Source organism: Carassius carassius, chromosome 15 (assembly GCF_963082965.1).
Source record: "Carassius carassius chromosome 15, fCarCar2.1, whole genome shotgun sequence".
Taxonomy (NCBI): domain Eukaryota; kingdom Metazoa; phylum Chordata; class Actinopteri; order Cypriniformes; family Cyprinidae; genus Carassius; species Carassius carassius.
The window spans coordinates 19,319,237-19,342,270 of record NC_081769.1 but is presented as its reverse complement, the minus strand read 5'-3'; the positions used below and the strand labels follow the sequence as shown (position 1 = coordinate 19,342,270).

The window sequence follows — 23,034 nt, the reverse complement described above, 5'->3', positions numbered from 1 at the left end:
ATAGCCTACAATGGGAGTGACTGTCATTCTGCCAAAAGTGTCATTTTATGTTTCTGAGATGAAAGACAAAGTCATAAAGCTTTGTTAAAGACATGAGTGCAAGTAAATTACATTTTAGAGTGATCTATCTGTGAGATGGGTCCTGGATATCGAGCCGTTATAAAACACTAAAGTTCACACACACCACATCATTGCGCTAGAGCCAGTTCGATCACAATGTTCTGTTTCTTGCATGTTTTTTCCCTCATATATAGGTATTACATATAGCCTACTTTGGATAAAAGCGTCTGTAAAAGCTCTCAATATTGGCATTTTGGACTGCTTTATTGATTATTACTAGAGGGAAGTCTACTTGCCATTTGCTTGTGGAGACTGCAGTTCTCAGAAAGCTTATTTTCGCTGAGCCTGCGAGATTGGTCCTCACTGCAGAACACAAGATCCAGAGGGCGTGGTTGGATTTAGATCCAGCTCCTCCTACCTTACATATACCTAAACCTACCCGTCTCCACCCCTATACCTACCCATCTCCCAGGGCTCCACCCCTAAATCTACCATTCTCCACCGCCTAGATCTTGTGTTGTGAATGTGCAGTGTGGGGCTACTGGAGCCTGCAGCCTCGTTATGCAGCTAATCAATAACCTGAATTACTGACGCTCTCAGGTTAAAACCCTTGAGTTTGTAATATGCCCTTCTGCCTCGAACATGCTCAACATCAAATTGAGGTCACTATTTATGTGATTAGTCTTTCAAATGATTGCAGTCTGAATTTTAGCTAATAAGCTTGTTATTTGAGAGCTCATTAGACTCTGACTGTCCAGTGTAATATTTCTATATTTATACATGTAATAAACCAGCATCTGTCCATGGTGCTGAACTCTGTCCTCTGCATTGTCTTCCTTACTCCACCATGTCTTCACTGTGAATAACATAACTAAGATCCATACTAAATCTCTTATAGGGTTTCGTTTTGTTTCATTGTTTTTATAAACATGTTAATATAAACATGTTAATGTATTTACAGAGTCATACATGTATATGGATCAGAGTGCCTTTAATTACGGTAGGCATTCGGATATTGCATGGAAATACATTGTTTTAAATATAAAGCCAATAAAAAAGTATTTTCAACACTCTTGATTTCTGAGCTCAGATTACGAGACGTTGCGGACTACGGGTGTCATCCTTGCTGTGGTTATGTTTGTAACCGGGATTCTTATTGCTCTGAGTAAGTAACAGCTGTGATGTTATAAAATGTTGCCATCCTCATGAATGATATTTACCTGGCATTACAGTTAGTCCAGTTTAACTTCAGTCAGAGCAGTGAATATATTCAGTTCTCTCAATCCACCAAACCATTTGTCTAAGTACTTCTGCAGTGTGAAACATTTGGTCAATTTAAGTGAGACTGAATGTATTTCTTACAAACTGGCTGAACTCTAATGGTGACCCTGGACCACAAAACCAGTCTTAAGTAGCACAGGTATATTTTTAGCAATAGCCAAAATTACTTTGTACTGTATACAGTGGCGGCTGGTGAAAAATATTTTAGGTGGGGCTGTTTGAGCGGGGGGTCTGGGGGCTCCTCCCCCATAAAAATTTTTATTTCATAGTTGTGATTTCCTGCATTCTGGTGCATTTTAGGCCACCCATGTCCCTTGCTTATAACTCAAACCAGTCAATACCAATGGTCTAAAAAGACAATATTAATTGAACTGCCATGTAGAAATCAACAGTTTCACAGGTAATGATAATGAATGAAGTTGCAAGTTTATTATGCTCCGTGTCCAGATAGAAAAAATGCAAAGCATAACAATAAATTATAATAGGGAATACAACAATCTAGTTCTTTAATCAATCCCCAGCTGTAGACTACATATCTTTAAAAGTTCACTGTAAACAAATTGGATAATGGATAACAGTCTGTGTTGATACTAGAGAATGAGAAAAGGCTCTCAAAGAAAGGGTGGGACAACATCCTTGAAGAACACCAAGTATGAGAAGAAAGATGATTTTAACATTTTAACTAGTATGGAAACACAGTAATCCAGCCTAGAACTTCAAAACAAAAAAAGCAAAGCAAACATACTGTTACTGAGATCACTATTTTAATGGCAAATGTGTGTGAAATATGATGTGTGTGACTCTGAGTGAGAGAGACTGAATGAGTAAGAGAATGACAGCATAAAAATGAATACGCTATATTTACAATGTAATCCAAATAATTTCTAAAAAGTTTCTCTTATACAAAAAAGAGAGACACAGACATCAAGAATCGGCCTGTGAATCTCAACAATGGTGACAATTATAAAGCATGTTGCAGTGCATTCTGTGCCCAGAATGCACTGCAACATGCTTTATAACATCGTAAAATGGATTACATTGTGAAAGTTACAAATATTATGCCGTACAAGGCCAGTACTGCTATAATTACTAAAGTTAAACTAACTCAGAAATTGGACGCTCTTATTTGTACAGGAACTTTGCTCGTCTATCTTTCTGAGTGGCAAATCTCTCAATGACCCTTGTGTTGAAATCTGGAATGTCCCGTGTGAGTTTTTTCTCTATAGAGAGCATAGCCAGAGCGTTGAGGCGATCTTGTGCCATCGTGTTCCTAAGGAAAGTTTTTATCCTCTTTAAAGTAGAGAAGCACCTCTCCGATTCTGCTGTTGTCATTGGTGTGGTGATGAGGATCTTGAGAAGACTTACAGTTTCAGTGAATGTGTCTTGAAGGTTATTTTCCATTACAAGCTGAAAGAGAGCCAGTGCACCACTGCAACCCTGGAAGTCCTCATTTTCATAAATCAGGGACAGTTCTGTTTTAAGTCTGGCTTTGTCCAACATGGGATAGGCATCCACCGTGGTTCCTAGTGCTGAATCCGGGAACTTTCTGCTGTGTTGTGGAAACAAGTCTCCTTGCAACAGAGTGGCGCTGATGAGATGATTGGTGAAAGAAAACCTCTCCTTGGCATGGCTCATAATGGTATCACATACCTATGCAACGATACATAATTGTAGAAAAGTAAGAACAAAACATTAAGTTTTCACATTTCTCAGTTCAACAATACAATAAAATCAGCATATTCACAGCAGTTACAATTTTGTTATGAACAAGTAAGTTTTATTAATTATAAAATACACACACTTGCTGTCATTCTCTTATCCACTCAGTCTCTCTCTCTCTCTCTCTCTCTCACACACTCTCTCTCTCTAAGCTTTATTGGCTGTCTGTGTCACTCTCACACATACACACCATATACACAATAATTAATAAAAGCACAAATGTGAAAAAAAATCATAATTTCTGCATTCTCCAGTAGATAGAGATGTCTAATAATGACAATTCAAAATACAAAAATGTGCAAACGAACATGAATACATATAGGCTAATAGAATACAGAAATAGAATTTCTGTTACTGCTTACCTCTATTGCCAGATGCTGTTGTGTTTCTTCTCCCATTGCCCTCCGTTTCTTCAGGGGTGGTTCCTGTACAGGTCCCCTATACTCCTCATCCTCAACTAGAGAAGGAACGGAGTCCCTGATCCAAAATAAGTTTCACAAGTCACTGTCCACCCTGAAATTACTGTATTAGAAACCAACTTGCTGGAAATATAAAAATAATTTTAATAAAACTGTATTAAAATATGTGCTATTGTTGTGTTGGGCCTAGTCAATGTTATCTAGATTCATCACAAATAAATTCACTAGTCTAACATGTTGGCGAAATTGTGATATTTATGATAGGTTCTATTGTACTCTATTGTACAGCCATGTGGATTTATGTTTTTATTGTTTAGGCTACATAAGCATGTTTTCAGCCAATATGCAAAATCATAGCCTACCTCAGTGGTTCCCAAACTGGGGGGCGCGCCGAGGTATTGCAGGGGGGACGCGGCACGGCTACGGCTTCCCGGGTTAGTTACAATGCTAGCATAACAGCATGGACAAGTTTGTGACAGCGCTCCCAGCTAAACGCAAACCAGATGATGAATCTTCACCAAATGTAGCAACTTCAAAAGCAAAGACAAGAAAATATGACGAGGCATATCTCGCACTCGGCTTCACCAGCACAACAGTGGGTAAGGAGGAAAGACCACAGTGTGTTGTGTGTCTAAAAATACTAGCTTGCGACAGTCTGAAGCCGAACAAATTAAAACGCCACTTGGAGACAACACATCCCGAGCACAAAGACAAGCCGGTGGAGTTCTTCAGAAAAAAACTCACACAGTGTCGCGCACAGCAGAGTCGCTTTACTAAAGCAGCATCCCTGCCTGCAAATGCTCAACTCGCATCCTACAAAGTTGCCTACAGAGTTGCTCAGTGTAAAAAGCCACACACTATAGCCGAGGAATTAATACTTCCCTCTGCGATCGACATGGTCTCAACTATGATCAACGAAGCCACTGCCAGCAAGCTAAAGGCCATTCCTCTCTCAAGCAATACTATCTCAAGGCGTATTTATGATATGTCAAAAGACATAGAAGAGCAGCTAAATGACAAGATACGGGACCGACGCTTTACTCTGCAGATGGATGAGGCGACTGACAGTAATAAAGACTGCTTATTGATAACATACGTCAGATTCATTGATGCCAATGATTTGAGGGAGGATTTGCTTTTCTGCAAACAAGTGACGAGCAGAGCCACTGCAGACGAACTGTTTAAAATAATTGACACTTACTTGAGAGAGGCCGATCTGAAATGGGAGGACTGTGTGGGGATCTGCACAGACGGGGCTCAGGCCATGGCTGGGAGAAGAGGGGGGCTGCAAGCGCTCATCAAGCGCATCTCCCCTAACGTGCAGTGGACACACTGTATGATACACAGAGAGGCGCTGGCGTCTAAACAGCTGAGTCCCGACCTGCACGATGTTATGACGGATGTCATCACTACAGTGAACTACATTAAAACACGACCTGTCAAAGCACGTATTTTCTCTGCACTGTGTGAGGAAATGGGCTCCGACCACACAGCTGTTCTGTTTCACAGCGAGTCCCGATGGCTGTCACGTGGGAAGGTTTTATCCAGGGTCTTTGAACTGCGGGATGAGATCCGCATCTTTTTGGAGGAGGAGGAAAATGAACTTGCCCACAAGTTTAACAACAACAAGTTCCTCATGAAACTTGCGTACCTCAGTGACATGTTTCAAAAACTCAATGAGCTAAATCTGCAGATGCAGGGCAGCAACACACACCTTCCACATCTGGCAGATAAAATCACATCATTCACAAGAAAGCTTGAGATGTGGGAGCAGCGAGTTACAGAGGGAAATATAGACTCGTTTGAGAACCTGAAGTCATTCATTGAGGTCAACAAGCTGCAGAACACAGTGATCCCATGCATGAAAGCTCACATCTCTGCCCTCCAAAAGCATTTCCAGAGGTACCTCCCAGTGCAGGATCCTACACAATATGACTGGATCCGAGACCCCTTCAGTGCAACACCACCTGTTGAATTCAGCACTACAGAGAATGAACAGTTCATTGATGTCACCTCTGATTCAACAATGAGGCTTGAGTTTAAGTCTAAGACACTAGCTGCATTTTGGATTGGAGTGGAGAAACATTTCCCACTGCTAGGTAAAAGAGCTCTGGCCACACTCCTTCCATTTGCCACCCATTTGCCACGTCTTACCTATGTGAGATAGGTTTTTCTGCTGTGGCCTCCATCAAGACTAAATACAGATCAAAGCTGGACATTGAAAATGAACTAAGAGTAGCAGTCTCACAGCTGCAACCCCAATTTGAGAAGATCTGCAGCATGAAGCAAGCCCACACCAGTCACTGAAAAGATGTGGACATTAAGGTGCAGTTTTTGCAGAGTTAAATGTTCAGGATTTTGTTATTTTCTTCAGAGAGCTGGTAAAGTGTAAAAGGCCACTTTCATGCAGGAATGGAGTTTATAAGAAGATGTGTTGAAAGCCATGAACACCATTACATGGTAACATTTTATGATACATGATGCAGTGTCACTTTTAATAATTGTGAAGGTGATTTGTCTTTTTTTTTTTTTTTAGTTTTGTTCAGGAAGAAGTTGCCATTTTGTATGACTTACAATGTTAAGTAAAGTCCAGTGGAGTTTAGAAACAAAGGATTTGTATGTTTGTGTCAGTGTGGGGGGGCTCGAAAATATTCTTATCTTCAGAAAGGGGGGCCCTGCAGAAAAAGTTTGGGAACCACTGGCCTACCTGATGGCCTGTATGCTGTGAGTGAACCTCTGGGTGATCCCTGCGATGAAGACAGAGTCTATGTTCCTCTTCTGCAGATGGTTAAACAGCATGTCTACATGTGGCATGATTTTGTGGAATAACACCAGGATGAAACCGAAAACCTCATCTTCCAACATTCTCATACAACCCCCAGCCTCTCTCTTCGATATGGCATCAAAGTCTCCTCTGTCTCGAATGGTTTGGAAGCACTTAACCAGTTCGTCTTTGTGCTCGTAAACTGTGTTAACAGCTCGACTGTGGAAGTTCCATCGCGTTGTTGAAGCACCTGGAAGTCTGTGTGCCACCACTTCATCCAGCACTGCCGTTCGTTTGAATGACTTGGAAAAAAGTGTCGAAAACCCCCTACGTCTGAAAAAAACTGGCCGATCTTTGCGATGTGGGATGTTGCCTGCTGCATAATGAGGTTCAACTGATGCGCATAACAGTGAACGTAGTATGCACTCCCGTAGACGTCTTGCACTTTACGCTGCACTCCACCAGTAGCACCCCTCATCACTGCGGCACCATCATAGGCCTGGGCAATTAATTTTCCCTCTTGTCCCGCTGGAAGGATGGTGCTCAGCCTTTCCAATAATGCAGTGGCAATCGTATCAGCGTTCGCATTTGGAAGCGCGATAAACTCAAAAAAGCGTTCTTGAATGTTGTTGTGGCCATCTATGTACCGTAGCACAAGCACAAGCTGACAATGAGTGCAGATGTCGGTTGTCTCGTCTGCCTGAATGGCAATGTAGTCCGACTGTTTCACCTCTTCCAGAATGCGGTCTCTGAGAACTGACAACGCAGTCTAACAGTTCATTTTGCACGGTCTTCGAAGTGCCTTTAAAAACAGTGGCGTTCTCCAGGTGCACCTCCAACTCACGGTCGATTGAGGCCATGAGATCAATTAGACCCAGGAAAATGCCAGGGTTTTCTGATGCGTCACTCTCATCGTGACCACGCAAAGCAAGTTCAAAGGCACCACAAAATTTCACGGCATCAATGATCTTTGACAAAATATGCCGATTCCTGTCCACCTCCTCGTTGTGCCTTATGGCAATGCGGTGTCCCTCATCTAGCTGTGTGGCTATGCTAATTCGGCCTAGCATGGCTAGCTTCACAGAGTTGTCCATATGCACTCTTGCCCGTTCATGTTTCTTAATGCGTTCTGACATATGTTTCAGGTCTGTTACCCCTGTCTGTGTCCACGAGCTATCACAAGCACTTGTTTAAACAGTAAGCAAGGGAAGCAAAAGATTGCATTGGCGTAACCACAGCTAGTAAGCCAAAGCTTTCGATTGAACCAACTTCGGGAAAAGGATCTCTTGTAGATTTTCTCCTTTTCTCGCACCTGTTGGGTTATTTTCACTTCTGGCTTGTCTGGTCCGAGTTCTTTTACAATTAGTTTTTCCGCTAATGTTCTTCTTTCAAAGGGATACAGGTGTAGAGATTTAACTGAATTTGGGGCTAGCTCAACTCCCACGACTAAATTAATGCTACTCGACGTCATCGGCGCCTCCATACTGCACTCGCACTCCTCTGAGGTAAATATCCCGTGCTGCAGCAGGTGCACTGCTCTAATCTGTACCACGGGCGGTATTTTCAGAGCCCCCAAACCATAAAATTCGACGACGATGATTGGCAAAATATAAACTTTTTTGCATAGCAACAGGGGAACCATTGGCTTAAATTCCAGCACTGTAGGGCTGAGCGAACTGGAGCCCAGGGAAGACAGCCTATTGGCTACTACTACACCAACATGAAGCGAATACAAATATCATTCTGGAGAGTTCTAAACACATTCTAAAGTAAAACCATTAATAGCATGTCATTAACACATATTATTTTTCAAAACGAGAGATTATTAAAAGCTTATTATTATTAAATAAAAAATTAAATAAAAATAAAAACTGACAGGGAGGTCGGCGCCCCAGCGCCCTCTATGGGCGAGCCGCTGCTGACTGTATATGTGTTACGGGCTGCTGGTGTGTGAATGAAGGCGCACGAAGGAGAAGATATACTAAAGAGTACTTTTAATAATCGTGGGAGAATAAGGCCACATACAACATAACTCTACAATAAGATACAATACTACATCAAGATACAACACTACATCAAGATACAACAATCACGGACAAGGAGGAACTCAAAAGACGGTATTTAAGCACGAGGGAGGTGATCAGGTGAATGGAGACAGGTTGGGATTAACCAATAAACCGAAAAGGAAGATGACCAAATAAGGAAACTGAAAGTCAATGAATGTAACAATAGGTCAAAATTATAGATTTTTCTTTTATACTCAAAAATCATTGGGATATTAAGTAAAGATCATGTTCCATGAAGATATTTTGTAAATTTCCTACTGTAAATATATAAAAACACAATTTTTGATTAGTAATATTTATAGCAAACAACATAACTTGGACAATTTTAAAGGCGATTTTCTCAAGATTCCTCAGATTCTCAAATAGTTGTATCTTAGCCAAATATTGTCCCATCCTAAAAAGAATCACACCAATCGAAAGCTTATTGATTCAGCTTTCAGATGATGTATAAATATCAATTTCTTAAAATGGACCCTTATGACTGGTTTGCTGTTCCATGATCACAACTAACCCCAATCTAAGTTCCTCTTAGTTATATTTTTCACCATCTCTAAATGTTTCTTTGCCCTGACAGGTAAAAAGTTCAAATGTTCGAAATCCAAGTAAGAGTTATTCACACATATGTGCAGCCTTGACTGTGCATGTGGAATGAGTCCGAATAAGGGTGAGGAAAAGTCCTGAAAGAAAAAAGATGAACATCGAATCGATGGCTCCATGTCTGTTCACTGGAAAGCTCCTGTACTCTTTGAATGCAGCCCCTGGTTTCTTAAGTTATTGGTTTCTGAACTGAGTCTGACCAGCTGCTTTTTTTTAAGCTCAACAACACTGTCTATCCATTCAAACAACAGCATGTTTTACTTGCACGACCAGATGTATCAAAGACACCTGCTTTGGTGTTCATACTGTAAAATCTGCAGTTTGTTATATGTTTTAAACAAGAGAGCAGAAAGTTTGTTGTTCTCACACCTCCTAAACCAAGAACTAAAGTGGCTAGGCAGTGTGTATCGTGACTAGGCTACCTCTACACTGACTACATTTGAAAATACCTTTTGGGGTTTTAGGCCTTCCATTTACAGCTCTGGTTTTTGAAGAAACTCTCCCAAGTGGATAAATAAAAAAAAATAATTGAAATTTGGACGACTACGCATGTTTAGTCATGTGTTGCAGTTTGCTCTGATAGATGTGGTGATCGCACTCAATCACCTGGATGCAACAATTCTGAGATATTTTGCTAACAATATAAATGGGCAAGAAGAAAAGCATGAGAACTTTATTAAGAAGAACTTTAAGAATTTCATCAAGCCTGGTCTCTTGGTATCATCTAAGTGAGCTTAGATTACATTTTAAACATGCGCAGTAAGATGATTAAGCATTTTCCTATGCTTCAGCATTCATAAGAAACTTTTGGAAACCTCAGTAGTGTGGATGGAGAATGTTTTAAAATGAAAATGCTGTTTTCAAATGTATCCAGAGTAATGTAGACGTGGCCTGATAAAATGCTCAGCATGTCATCCTGAGATGATCTGAATCGTTTGATAATATTGATGTTAGGTCCTTGCATTAAATAAAGAAACACCACTTACATTTGAATAAAGGAGATGTGCATGCTTGCTGAATATTTCAGAGTACGACTCCAGGGTTGTCAAACTCAGTTCATGGAGGGCCACAGCTCTGCAGAGTTTAGCTCCAGCTAATTAAACACACCTGAACCAGCTAGTCATGGTTTTCATGATAACTTTAAAACTATAGGTACTTGCGTAACAAGGTTAGCTCTGTGTGTTGGTGTGCTAAGCTGAGTTTGACACCATACTTAGATGGACTAGCTTGGCTTAGTGGGATAATTGTGTTTTTTTCCCTACAGATCTAGTCCAGTGGAAGGCCCTCAGCCACCAAAGATGGAAGGTACACAACCACAAACATTAATTAAACTAAAAACTATGGTCATTTTTTTTATTGAACTCTTCATAAATTTGACCTTTTTTCTTTTAGTTCCACCTCAGACAGTGTAAAGTATATGGTGCAACAGGGCGGCCCATTTCAGCAAGAGGAAATGCTCAGACGCACAAAGTTACTTACAGGAATGTGGAGGAGAGTTGAACCTGCTTGACCTCTTTTTGTAACCTCAGCCTAAATGCTGATCTGTTGCTGTATTTTTAGGTCTCTCGGTAGCACACGTGCTACATTTTGTCTCTTTTGTTTTCATATCGTGTGAATGACACCATTCATGATGGATCTCACCTAGCCCCAGTTATTTTACTCCTGCATGAATAGTTTGCTCTTAATGTTGTTGTTGTCCTTATTATTATTATTATTATTATTATTATTATATTAGGGTTAAACCTATAAGGGCATTTATGGAAATATTCACAGAAGCAATCGGGAATAATGATTGAATTACATTGAAGAGCTCATGTTTCATCTAATGGGTTTCAATCCTTTAGACGGATATGATGAAGTTAATATTTTCACTCGTTTACATTCGAATAAACAGTATACTGTTTGAATAAATAGAAATAGCCCTCAGCATGGAACTATATGCAATCCTGTGTATCACCCTGTAACTTGTGCATGCTTCAAGAAAATGTATGATAATTTCCTAGTTGTTTTATTTTGTATCATATATGTATTAATTAGTTTAGAATTTTAGTGCATTTGAAATACTTTTGAATGTGTTTCACAATTACTTTGTCACATTACATAAATTTTACTTATTCCCATTAACTGTTCTGATGTCAATCATAACCAGATAAACTGCATGGCTTTTCTTTTTACAGATTAGTCACTTGGATCTGTAAAGTCAGACATTGCTTTACAGAGGGCTTAGAAACTATAGGAAAGTCTTGCCTTAAGAATTAATGGTGCAGTCAAATAGAAAATAACTAGTAGTTACTAAGCCAACTTTACATCAAACCTCACGGCGGCTGATGCAATCCTTCCTTGGAGGTACACATGATCTTATGAACATCGTAACAGCATGAATATATGACTACTGTATTCCTGTAAACAAAACACTTTAGAAAGTAATACTTTAGTCCTCAACCAAGTGTTCCGAAAAAGCTAATTACTTAATTGCAACTGAATGTATTTATGCCTCAAATATTAATTAGAACGCATCCATATATTTCAGAGAACAATGAGCCACTGCACATCTGTTTGATCAGCATGGAGGAATGCTTATGAATTCATACAGTTCCGTTCATGAAGGGTTTTTATTCTTTCTTTTTTTTGAACTGAAGTAATTATGACTAAACATCCACAGCAGTCATAATGAAGAGCTCACTACGGTTACTATAAGAAAAGGTGTTTTTATTAATCATCCAAATGTTAGTCATGTACCAAAGACATCAATAAAAGATCCTGAGTTACAGAGGTTTGTTCTTGGACTTTACTTATTTAGCTTGATTTAATTTAGCTTGGTCAGTTGACATATAATGCAAAACACACAAACACATTAATAAAACATTAATGATTTGCAGAAATACTTAATTATAAATGTGGCATTTTAAAGATGACACTTCATAAACAGTATTTAAAAAAAAAAATTGTACAAACAATCAAGCACATTTTAATGCTACTTTATATACTCCCAGGATTTGGTTTAGTCAGATGCTTTCATTCATTGAGTTTTTGTGATATTTATTAAAACATGAGCAAAGTTTCATAAATTAATTCCTTGGAAGGCAGTTTGCACTTTGCTTTCAAACCAATTCTCATAAATCCACAGACCTCTTTGCTTTACAAGAAAGTGACATTAGCGTGTGCTTTCCCTCATTTGAATTTCCAGAGGGACTCTGGGTACTTCAACATGATGAATCATGCATATCACTGACTCAACAACAACAACAACAACATCCTCAACATCCTCAACAAATCTTGATACAAGATGGACACTATCCCCACATAGATAAATCTTTCCTTTTTTATACTATTCCATTGAAATAACCGTTAGATCATATGAATGATTCTGAGATCTTGATTCTGTTAGGTCTCGATGATAAAACTACCTTCTTACATCAGAACCCCCTGACATTTCACCCCCTCATAATCGACTCATCAAAATAACACATTCACATACATGGCTGGATGACACATCTTTTGTAAGGACAACTATGATATCAAGTGTGCTGCTGAGAAAAGTGCATTACATAGAGAACTGATGTCATTCATATCAAACAATGAAATAAATAACTGACCTTCACCCTGAGTGAAAGTAACATGAACACGAGCGCAGAGAATATGCAACGTATACCAGCCAAAAGCTATATAAATATATCTCAAAACAAATAAAGAATATCCCACTGATACAGTGAGTTTAAAATGGAAACCAATATGGTTTATAATCAAAGGTGGAAACTCGACTAGTATTGACAGTCCTCATGACGATTTCATTGAAATCACTATTCAAGAAAATACTTAAATTTGCATTCGTCTTTAAATAAACTGGGAAGCAGCTTTATGGTACAGAATCAGTGAATGATCCTTCAAAAAATACACTGTCATACTAAAAATGATGTAATATGTGAAAATCCTCAAAAAAGGATACTAAAGATCAACCCAATCTTCTCCATAGATTACATTTTTGGTCTTATTTTTAAAGCTCTTTCTGATCTTAACATTTTTTTTTATTATTCACATCTTGATCTTAATCTACAGCGATATCGTTGACTTGATTGCAAATAAATGCACAGACACTATTTAACTGAACAGAGATGACATCACTGAATTCAATGATGAACTGCCTTTAACTATCATTTTTGCATTATTGACACACTGTTTTCCTAATGAATGTTGTTCAGTTGCTTTGACGCAATGTATTTTGTTTAAAGCGCTACATAAATAAAGGTGACTTGACTTGATGGTGAACGGTTAGCAAAATGATCAAGATTAATGTTTTGTGTGCTTACTATTATTTAATCCTGATGATTGCATTTCTAATGGAGAAGGTGGGATACGCTGGGACTAAAAATCTGTCCTGGTCACTCTTGGTCCTGTAAGGATGTAAAACGTCGCCTAGAGGAGGCACTTTTCTTCTTCAAGATGAGCTTGAGCTGAGGGAGAGAGCGAGAGAGAGAGGGGAAATGGTGTGTCAGCTACTGTGTAATCTGTTCTTTTCTTTCTATGCTGTTAAAGAAAATGGTAGAAACTGTACAAAAGAATGTTTTTGCTCTCACAGCAGGCAGACTGGTTGTTAATAAAGAAAACCTCTCACTCTCTCTCCTTTGTCTCCGCTCTGCAGCAAATGAGCGGGCTGGTCGTTCTCCAGGTTGCGGATGCTGGGATCAGCACCTCGACTCAGCAGCAGCCGGATCAGTTCCTCCTGAAAGGGGCTTCCATGCAGCCCCGCGGCCATGTGTAGGGCAGTGTGCCCATGAGCCTGAGAGGAGACACACATTTATAGATAATTGTGTACACACCGTTGTTCGTTTTTAATTAATATGTCCTGAGGCTCAGGTTGCACAGTATGTGATGGCACATGTCTTATGAATGACTTATGCTGCTTTTCTGCAAAATTCACCATTTTGAATCAAAATATGTCATTTATGTTGGGGGTGTTTGACCAAAGTCTCTCAGATTTGTCTAGAAATGTCTTAATTTGTGTTCTGAAGATGAACAAACATCTTTGTCTTTGTTCAAACACAATGATTCAAATGGTGGGTAACTGATCAATTAATCATTCACTTACTGTTTTTATGAGTAAGTCACTGGATCGTTTACTCAATTTTTTTTGATGCATTCAGGAATAAAATAAGTGTCTGTCCTATGAACGAGTCACTGAAGTGTTCACTCAACTGATACATTAAAAAACACAGATACATTCCGGAATGTAAAAAATAACTATTTATGAGTGAATCATTATGGTCATTCACTCAACCAATTCGTTAAAAAACTCTGATTCATTCTGGAATGAAACAAGAGTCTGTCTTTGTGAGTGAATCATTCACTGAATAATTCGCTCAACTAATTGGTTCAAAAACACCGGTTGAGAAAGAAACAGATTTCTAAGTGAGTCACTGGGTCATTCATGCAACCGATTTGTTAAAAGCTCAGATTCATTCAGGTATGAAAATAGGTGAGTGTTTTTACAACTGAGTCAACCATTGACTCATTCAGTTAAAAGATTTGTTTAGAAATAGTGATTCACTGAGTAACAACATTTCATTACAGCATGTTTCTGGAATGGAGACACGCAGCAGTTAAATTCGCTTTGGCATTATTTGAAACTATTTGAAATGATACTATTGAATCTAAAATGTAAGTCACTCAATAATAACTTCTTGTTCACACCCGCAATAGTGCTGTCAGTCAAAATTTCACCACAGTTGCAATTAGCCTACTTGCGGCACGAGGCAAGTGTGATATTACTTGAGTATGATTTAAATGTATATGAAAGCCAACACAATAGCGTCATCATGTGTCTCACTTTCATGTTGATGAACGCCTGCATACTGGAGAATTGGAGGCTGAGGAGGAAGCGCACAAGATGGATATTCCCCTCCTTCACTGCCAGGTGAAGAACTGTCTTGTTGCTTTTGATTTCCTGAAAAAGACAAAGGTAATCTTGTCATCAAAGTGAAGCTGAAGCAACATCAAAGCAAGTGTGGTATGAATGAGGTTTCCTCCTTTTGCGGCAGTCTGAAAACGAAACCGCTCTATATGGAACAATGACAAAATCATTTGTTTGTCTGTCTGTCAGAAAGGAACATTTGGGAAATATATTGTTTCTTTTCCTATACGACAGAAATCGCTACCGTAATTTGGAAACGTCAGTATGCGTGATTTGTGTGTTACTAACTTTGGGGCAGTAAGATATTAAATAAATCTATACTTATATTTGCCAATGATGAATTATTATTGATCAATAGTGCCAATAAACTGACACTTATATTTAAAACCTTAAAAATATTTATTTCAAATAAATACAGTTTTTTTCTAGTCTTTTAATAATCCTGAAAAATATTTAGCACTCTCTCCACAAAGATATCACACAGCACAATTGTTTTCAACAATAATAATGCATGTTTCTTGAGCACCAAATTAGCATACTGGACTGATTTTTGAAAGCTTGTGTGACACTAAAGACTGGAGTAATGATACTGAAAATTAAATTTGCTATCATATCCTAAACCTTATATCTTTGTACATCAATAATGATTAGTTTATTGGCTTTAATATGGCACCGTACTGATGTTATTATGGGCCTCTCAGTTTTAAAATAATATTATTTAATTAGTGTCCCTGCACCATCTGTCTATACACCAAGGGGTCCTTTAATAATAATTAACACATTCCCTTATTATCATTGGGATTAAACTGTACTGAAAGTCTAATATATTAAAACGCCATAAAACGGAGTACCTGGCTGAGAACTGAAGCTCCATCATTAATAAGAAGCCGCAAACACAGCAGTTTGTCTTCTGCTTGAGTCTGGAGACTGCCATCAGGTAACCATGTTGAGGATGAGGAGGCATTTATAGCCTTTATTGTGGCACAGTGAGAGATCACTGCACAATGCAGAGGAGTCAGACCTAAAGATAACAGGCAAAAGCAAGAGCGGCGATATATTATTGTCTCCTCAGATGTCACTGTAACTGTGATGTTTATGGAACAAGATGTAAAGGTTTATACCTTCAAAATTACGAGCCTCCAGGTCCACTCGCAGTCCAGCATAGAGAACAACCTATTAAATCATAGCAGTTTAGAAGCATGCTTTTTTTTATATCAAATAGATTGCAAATGGGCAGTCTCTCACCTGCATGATACGAGGGAAACCATAGGTGGCAGCCAGATGGAGTGCAGTTTGACCGTTGACGTCACAGATGCTGATGTCCGCTCCTAGGGAGAGTAGATCCTGGACTATATCTGGCTGATTGGCAGTTACAGCCACAAGCAAAGCAGTCTGGGATTCAAGAGAACAGATAGTCAGTGAGTGCATGAATAAAAAAGTCTCTAGTAACAGAGTATTTTGTTGTGATATTCACCTTGCCCTTGTGTTCTTTAGAATCCAACTTCCCCAGTTCACTAAGTTTCTCCGCAGCAGCAAAAGCATATTCCCTCAGGCCTTTCGCGGTGTAGATATGTAGAATGCTAACAGAGAGTAAGAATAGAGTTTCAGTTTTCATTTACAGTGCAAGCAGAGCTGTCTAATAGCTTTGCTATTTTCAGCCACTTTTCCATAGGATTTACGCTTACACTTTTCATACAACTAATGGTTTCATTAGTTAAGAAACACACAAGACCTTGGGGGACCCCTCTGGTAAAACACCTAATGTGCTATTTTCAAAAATACAGTAAGATGTATGGCTACTTTAACGTAAATGTATCTAAAGAGCCTGCAAATGTTATATGGGTCAACGACATAAGACTGTCACATTGAAAAATTTTACTTTTTTAAAATAAAAATACTTTTTTCAGTAAAAAGTTGAAATGTAATGATTTTTCAAGTAGTGTAACCAAAAAGTAAAAAGTAAAAGAAAAAAAAAATATTTAAATACATTTGATTGTACACACACACATATATATATATATATATATATATAGTTTTTGGGCAGTCACATCACACAACCATTGACAACATTTGTTTAAAAAGCAAGGAAGCACTTATTTCTAAGAATAATAAACAAAAAAATTATTCTAAACTACTTAATTGTACTAATAAACATATTGACCCATTTTCTTGATAAATAACGGAACAAATAATTTATTGTTTAAATAAATAAAAGCAAATTATTTATTTAAACAATCACTTTTCAATTGTTCAAAAGTGATAAACCTTTACAATGTTTTTATTTATTTTATTTTATATTCATCAAAGAAAAATGTTTTTATCTTTGATATGTTTTTAGAGCCTCATATTAGAATGATTTCTGAAGGATCATGTGACACAGAAGCCTGGAGTAATGTCTGCTAAAAGAATCAGCTTTTCATCACAGGAATAAATTTCATTTTTAAATGTACTAAAATAGAAAACATGCATTTTAAATTCTAATATTATTTTTTAAATACAGTTTTTACTGTATTTTTGAGGCCTTGGTTAGCATAATAAATGTATTTTTTTCAAAAACATTAAAAAAAAAATTGTATTGACCCCAAACTTTTGAACAGTACTGAACTCATTTTAAGTAAGTCCTGGGCTACGTACGGACCATTCTTCCAAATGACACTTGGTTACAGCATCCAGGGTAGTAAATCTCCACCCTAGACAATATTCAGAATATCTTCTGACTCACGTGTCCCCATCATCATCCTGCCAGGTGGTTCTACTGTAATCCATGTTCTGCAGGAAGACTCTGGCCTCCTGCAGCTTCACCATATCCATCTGGGGCCTGAACTCTTGGAGAAGGTATGGGCTTGTGTGATCCTCTGCTCTGGACTCAGATGGCCAGCACAAGCCAGAGGTCTGAATGGGGACAGTCCCAGTCATATCAGTCCCGGCTGCAGTTACAGGGCACTCTGTTATAGACTGTGAAAACAAAGAACAGATTGATCTTTTCATTCATAATATGGACAAACCTTGGATTTTGTAAGCCTTCAGTCCTACTTATAAAGCTCTTACATATTGCTGTGTTGTCTGAGCATCCTGGCAGTCTTGTATCTGCTGAGGACTGTAGCCAGTGGCAAGCGTCTGTCCAGTTTGGGTAAAGTTTTGTGCAGCGGAGGAACTAGGCATGAATGTAAATGGGCTGCACTGCTGTAGTGAGGAATGTGCCTGATGAATGCTGGGAACTTCCCATCGGTCATATCCGACTGCTCCCATGTCTGTGTAGCTTGCACTGGCTCCTGCAAAAGAAAAGGTATAATTGTCAGATGTCAAAGACAATCGAAATATCCCTGAAGTCTCATTTAATCAAGCAAAACCCTAATTTAGCAGCAGAGATGCTTGGACTCACCGGCAGTGGGAGATTGTTCTGATGCCAACACCTGTTGGAAACATTTTGGAAGGTGATTAATGTTGTTTGTATCAGTCTCAAGACATTCATACTTAACAATATAATAGTTTGTCTCACTGGGACAGATGCAGTGTAAGATGCTGCAGAGCAGGAGGGTGGTGCTGAGGAGGTCTCTCTCTTTCTCTTCTGCTCCAGGAGTTTCTTCACTGTGGGCAGAGGGTAACACGCCTTTTCCTTCGGTGCTGTGGACACAGGACAAAAAAATGTAAAATAAATGCTGTTTAAATGCTGCTATATGATCAATAGCCTACACCATTAAAAAGTTTAATACATCAGCAATGACATAATAAATAGATTAAATGTGAAAGTAAAGACAGATGTTGTTATTTGGAACTTTTTTTCAAAACATTCTATTTCATCCTGAAAAAAAACGAAGGATCGTGTGACACTGAAGACTGGATTAAAGTATCACAGGAATAAATTACATTTTAAAATATATTAGAATAGAAAACTGTCACAATATTACTGTTTTTACTGTATTTTTTTCTCAAATAAATGTGGCCTGGCTGAGCATTTGAGACTTTTACAAACATTAAAATCATTACGGACCCCATACTTTTAAACAGTAGTAAACATCACCTAATCTACATGGTTATTATTGATTTATCAATATTTAAAATATTAGCAATAATATTATGAATTTTTATGATATTCATAGAATTTATGACGATTTTTTAAATCTCAATAAAAAAATGAATGTGAATTTATATTCCAATAATATATTAGTGAAACGCAGTGGAATTTTGATGTAATGACAATCTTGTCCAAAAAAAAGGTACTAAATATTTATTATTAGCGGGATATTTTAGATCTGCAAATCTGACATTTCCATTAAAACCCTTTTGTTTTACAATGTCTTTTTAAAGCCTTTGATTCACAATGATTTTTTAAACAATCAAGTCGAGTAAAACATTAATCACACAACCACATTCGGTATATCTCACCGGATACACATTTATTGTTGTTGTTTTCAAGTAAATCTGATTGATTTCTCCAGTAACGTGATTTCCCCAGGGCCGTTTTTAATAACAGGTGCTGGTATGACTTGAACTGTATTTTTTTTGCGTTAGTCACCAAAAGAAACTTAAAAAGACAAGAATGCAAATATCGGAGGTTTCCAGTGGGCATCAGTTACGTATTCTAGAGCAGAAGGAAGGAAAGTTTCTTCAAAATCTTGACCCCAAACGTGAGATAAGAACCAAATTTCCACCGAAGGAGTATTATGCTCATCCTTTCACCCGTGAGGAAGGTATTCCATTTGGAAAAGAGGTGGTGAGGTTACGTCTACCTGTCTACATCAGAAACCCTGCGTCTATGGAGAGGGCTCTCGCAGCACACTCTCTGTAACTATTTCCTTTTCTCCGTTACGCTCTTCGTGGCAAACCACATCTTCTTCCTGTACCAGTGACGTATGTCTTTCGCAGAGGCCCCATCAGAGGTGTATGAACAGATGCTTCGATACTGATTCAGAGTCAGATTTGATGCCTGTCTAGCATTTCGTTGAGTGGTAGTAATGAGCTGAAATCAGCTGCACAGATCACAGCTAAATTGGAGGGAAAAAAATCTAATATATTTATTGAATTATTGTATCAAGCACAGATAGTTCTTACAAACACAGCACTGTGAGAGAAACACTTTGAAGTTATTTTATCATCTTTTATGGGTATTTCCGGATTATATTATGCACCTTCATGGTGTGATAATAGTTGGGTATACAGTATATAATAGTGTTTCGGTTGATTTATCTATTTATAGCTCGGACAGAAGAGCTAGGCCTACTTGCATTTCATTCTGCAAGGTATCCCTTTTACAGGAAAAGCGACTGGTTTCGGCAAAACATTAAGTAATTCTTATGGTGAAGGGGAGTCAAAAGAGGAAGATGGAAATCCCACTGGGGATAACCTTGAGAGGATCATTCCTTTCCTTATCTCTCTTGTTTGTTCTCCATTCCAGTTTATTTGAATTACTCCACTTCTCTGGCTCTTGCTTTTTAAAGCCGACTCAAAAGGTTAAGAGAAAAGATGGGCTACTGCTATACACTGTGTTTACACACAATGGACATGTACAACTGCCAATAACATTCTATATTTCTGAAAGATTAAGAAAAATCTGGAATGAAAACAATGGTTATAATGTCTTTAAAGATAGGCAAATTCAGAAAGTTATACCAAAATTTCTCAATGTGCATTTAAATCATTTAGGGGTGAAATAACTGTTACTCTTCTGAGACAACAGTAGTTGTAAAATAAAACTATAATTTATCTCCACACACTGGACACTGTCTAGTGTACCTCTCATTTGGACCATAAAATCATAAAAGGACAGTATATACATGTAGGCTACAGTTTCTACAACTGAGATGTGACTAACACAAACATACAGTCTGCTATGTTTTAAGAATTATTAGCCTGGTTTGACTTTTTTTTTTAATTAAAGGTAAAATGAAATGAAAAAAAAAAAGTTAAATCAAAGTTAGAGAGACGTTGTAAATGTGTTACAACAATCTGCTAACGTTATTGATGTCGAGAAACACCTGATCATCTTCAAGACTATCTAATAACAATGCTTCTTTTATCACTCGCAACAGGTTTAAAGGTCATATGACACCAGTTTACACAAGACTGATTTTCATGCTTAAAATGTCCGAATGAGTGGGCTTTAGCGGCTGGGATACCCTCGCACCCCTGTCTTGTAATTTCAAAGACGGAAATCCCTGGCCAGTGAGTCACGCGCGTGGGTGTGACTCGGGGATTCCGTGGCTCTCGCTCCGCTATCTGGCTATAGACACATGCAATAAACCTATTACCTCATTAAAAAAAAAACCTTACGTTGCATTTTATTCATAGACACTTGGCATATTCCACATGACATTTAGGCTGCCAGTATTAGAAATGCGTGCTTTAAAGTTGACTGACATATTTTCTTTAGGCTATCATTTTCACTAACTTTTCTCTGTAAAAATGAGACCCACACCCAATAAAAACGGGAAATGAAAGTCGAACAGGGAGGAGTGATTTATCAAGGGGTTTGTCCAAATAGCTGTAAAAAAAAATGAAGTCAGTGACAGGGGATCCTTTATTCAAATGAGTTCAATCTATTTTTAAACGGTCATACATCCCTGAACTGACGTCATAAAAAAACATGTAAACAGCAAAAGATAAAGGTATATGCCATAGGTTGTTTCCAGTCTACTTATTTAACGCTTATGTCAATTTATTATGGGTCCGAATATAACCCGAGCACTGCCACCTGTCTCGTCTTAAACTCACACACACAAAAGACACAAAAGCTGCCATTGTGTCGGTATCTTAAAATAATAATAATAATAATAATAATAATAATAATAATAATAATAAATAAAAAAACCTTTGGACCTTATTTACCCATAAAACGTACATGTTAGTAGGCCACCCGAAAGGTTGTAGCCTACCTAAAGTGCAGCTAAACATTAGTAGGCTACCCAATTGGTAGTGGTATATATTAGTAGCCTGAAAGGTCAGGCCTACTGTACTAGTGACAGCTTTTGTATATTGTCCCTTAAATATTTAGCTAATTTTGTCTTTTTTTTACTCCACCATTTCATAAAGCCCATTTATATTCCCCATCACTCTGTGCTGTACAAATCCTGTTAATAAACAAAAAGGTCTTACTTACATTTCTGAAAGTGCATGTCAGAATCCCTTTGTCTGTCTTTAATTCTCGGCTCCCACGCCAGGTGAAATGAATGATGTCAGACGCAGAGCAGCCTCTGATAAATGTCAACTCCTCGAGTCACTGGCTGTTATTAACTGACTCCGGCACGTTCCACTATCAATACAGAGAGCACGTTGTATTCTGCCAGCCCTTTTTATAGCTCCACCCACTTGTGATGAGGAAGTTTGGTCGATTTGCTTCTGACAGCAACAGTAAGGGTTTCTCTCTCTCTCTCTCTCTCTCTCTCTCTCTCTCTCTCTCTCTCTCTCTCTCTATTTCGCTTTGCGTATCTGGTTATAAGGATGTCTGAGATGATAAGAAAATACATTTGAGAAATTTTAGTTTAAACGCTTTTGTTTTTGTAATTGTCATCTTTGTTTCATGTTTTAGGTTTGATTTCATATACATTTCTCAAACTCATAGAAAAAAGAGTGTATTTAAATAATTGTTGTTGGATTACATCATTCTTGGAAATATCTTTAATTTAATCATTTCTATTAATATAATATAAACAGTGATTCTGTGTAGAGTTAGTTTTCCGCGTAGTTGAAGATTATTTTCTACACCCCCAGCACCCCCCCCCCCACCGACAAAATCTTTGATCTGCTAATTTCCTTCAGAGATGTTAACCATTATGTCCATTTCCTCCATTCTCACCGACACCAAAACTGTCTTCTGTTTCTTCCTGTTCCTCCTCCACCTCAACCTCCACCCACTCACCCTCTCCTTGATGCAAAAAAAGTGGAGAACTTTAAATGCCCAAGCTCTACTGCTGTTCACTTTGTAGTGGTCTTGCAGTTATTTGGTGTGTAATGAGAAGAGCACTCTTTAAATAATATTATGTTAAGCATCACAAGTGCACACTTTTAGTATATTCTGAAGTAGTACTTTAAAAATCTGATCTGAGATGTCTGCCACTACATACTGGTTTGTTCCTGTAGTAACATACTTCTGACTAACTTCAGTGTCATCCAGCTAGCTGTAGATCATCAAGAGCAAGATTAAGAGTTCCTCCATTATGGGTCCTTAAAAATGTAAACAAAATAAGGAATTATGGGTATAAAAACTCAGTTGAACTTACATTC

General features: G+C 38.1%; 2 protein-coding genes across 4 annotated transcripts in view; one reads left to right on the top strand and one right to left on the bottom strand.

The window, feature by feature from the left end:
• Window positions 1-10,466, top strand: part of fxyd6l (FXYD domain containing ion transport regulator 6 like) — a 54,889-nt gene extending 44,423 nt beyond the window's left edge. For all 3 annotated transcript variants that reach the window (XM_059567809.1, XM_059567810.1, XM_059567805.1), the window contains exons 2-5: window positions 1,022-1,060; window positions 1,151-1,225; window positions 10,171-10,211; window positions 10,299-10,466. In XM_059567809.1, coding sequence (XP_059423792.1) covers window positions 1,030-1,060; window positions 1,151-1,225; window positions 10,171-10,211; window positions 10,299-10,406 — 255 coding nt within the window. In that variant the 5' untranslated portion in view covers window positions 1,022-1,029 and the 3' untranslated portion in view covers window positions 10,407-10,466. The remainder of the gene's footprint in view (window positions 1-1,021; window positions 1,061-1,150; window positions 1,226-10,170; window positions 10,212-10,298) is intronic.
• A 1,049-nt stretch (window positions 10,467-11,515) lies between these two features.
• On the bottom strand, window positions 11,516-22,050 carry LOC132158395 (NF-kappa-B inhibitor delta). Its single transcript, XM_059567786.1, has 13 exons — window positions 21,911-22,050; window positions 18,314-18,438; window positions 18,197-18,227; window positions 17,863-18,086; window positions 17,537-17,769; window positions 16,289-16,394; window positions 16,060-16,206; window positions 15,936-15,987; window positions 15,666-15,835; window positions 14,731-14,847; window positions 13,519-13,683; window positions 13,162-13,357; window positions 11,516-12,950 (listed from the first exon to the last, which is right to left on the bottom strand). Exons 1-12 carry the CDS (start codon window positions 21,924-21,926, stop codon window positions 13,286-13,288), a joined length of 1,458 nt encoding a protein of 485 aa, XP_059423769.1. The 5' UTR covers window positions 21,927-22,050; the 3' UTR covers window positions 11,516-12,950; window positions 13,162-13,285.
• Between the last annotated feature and the right edge of the window lie 984 nt (window positions 22,051-23,034).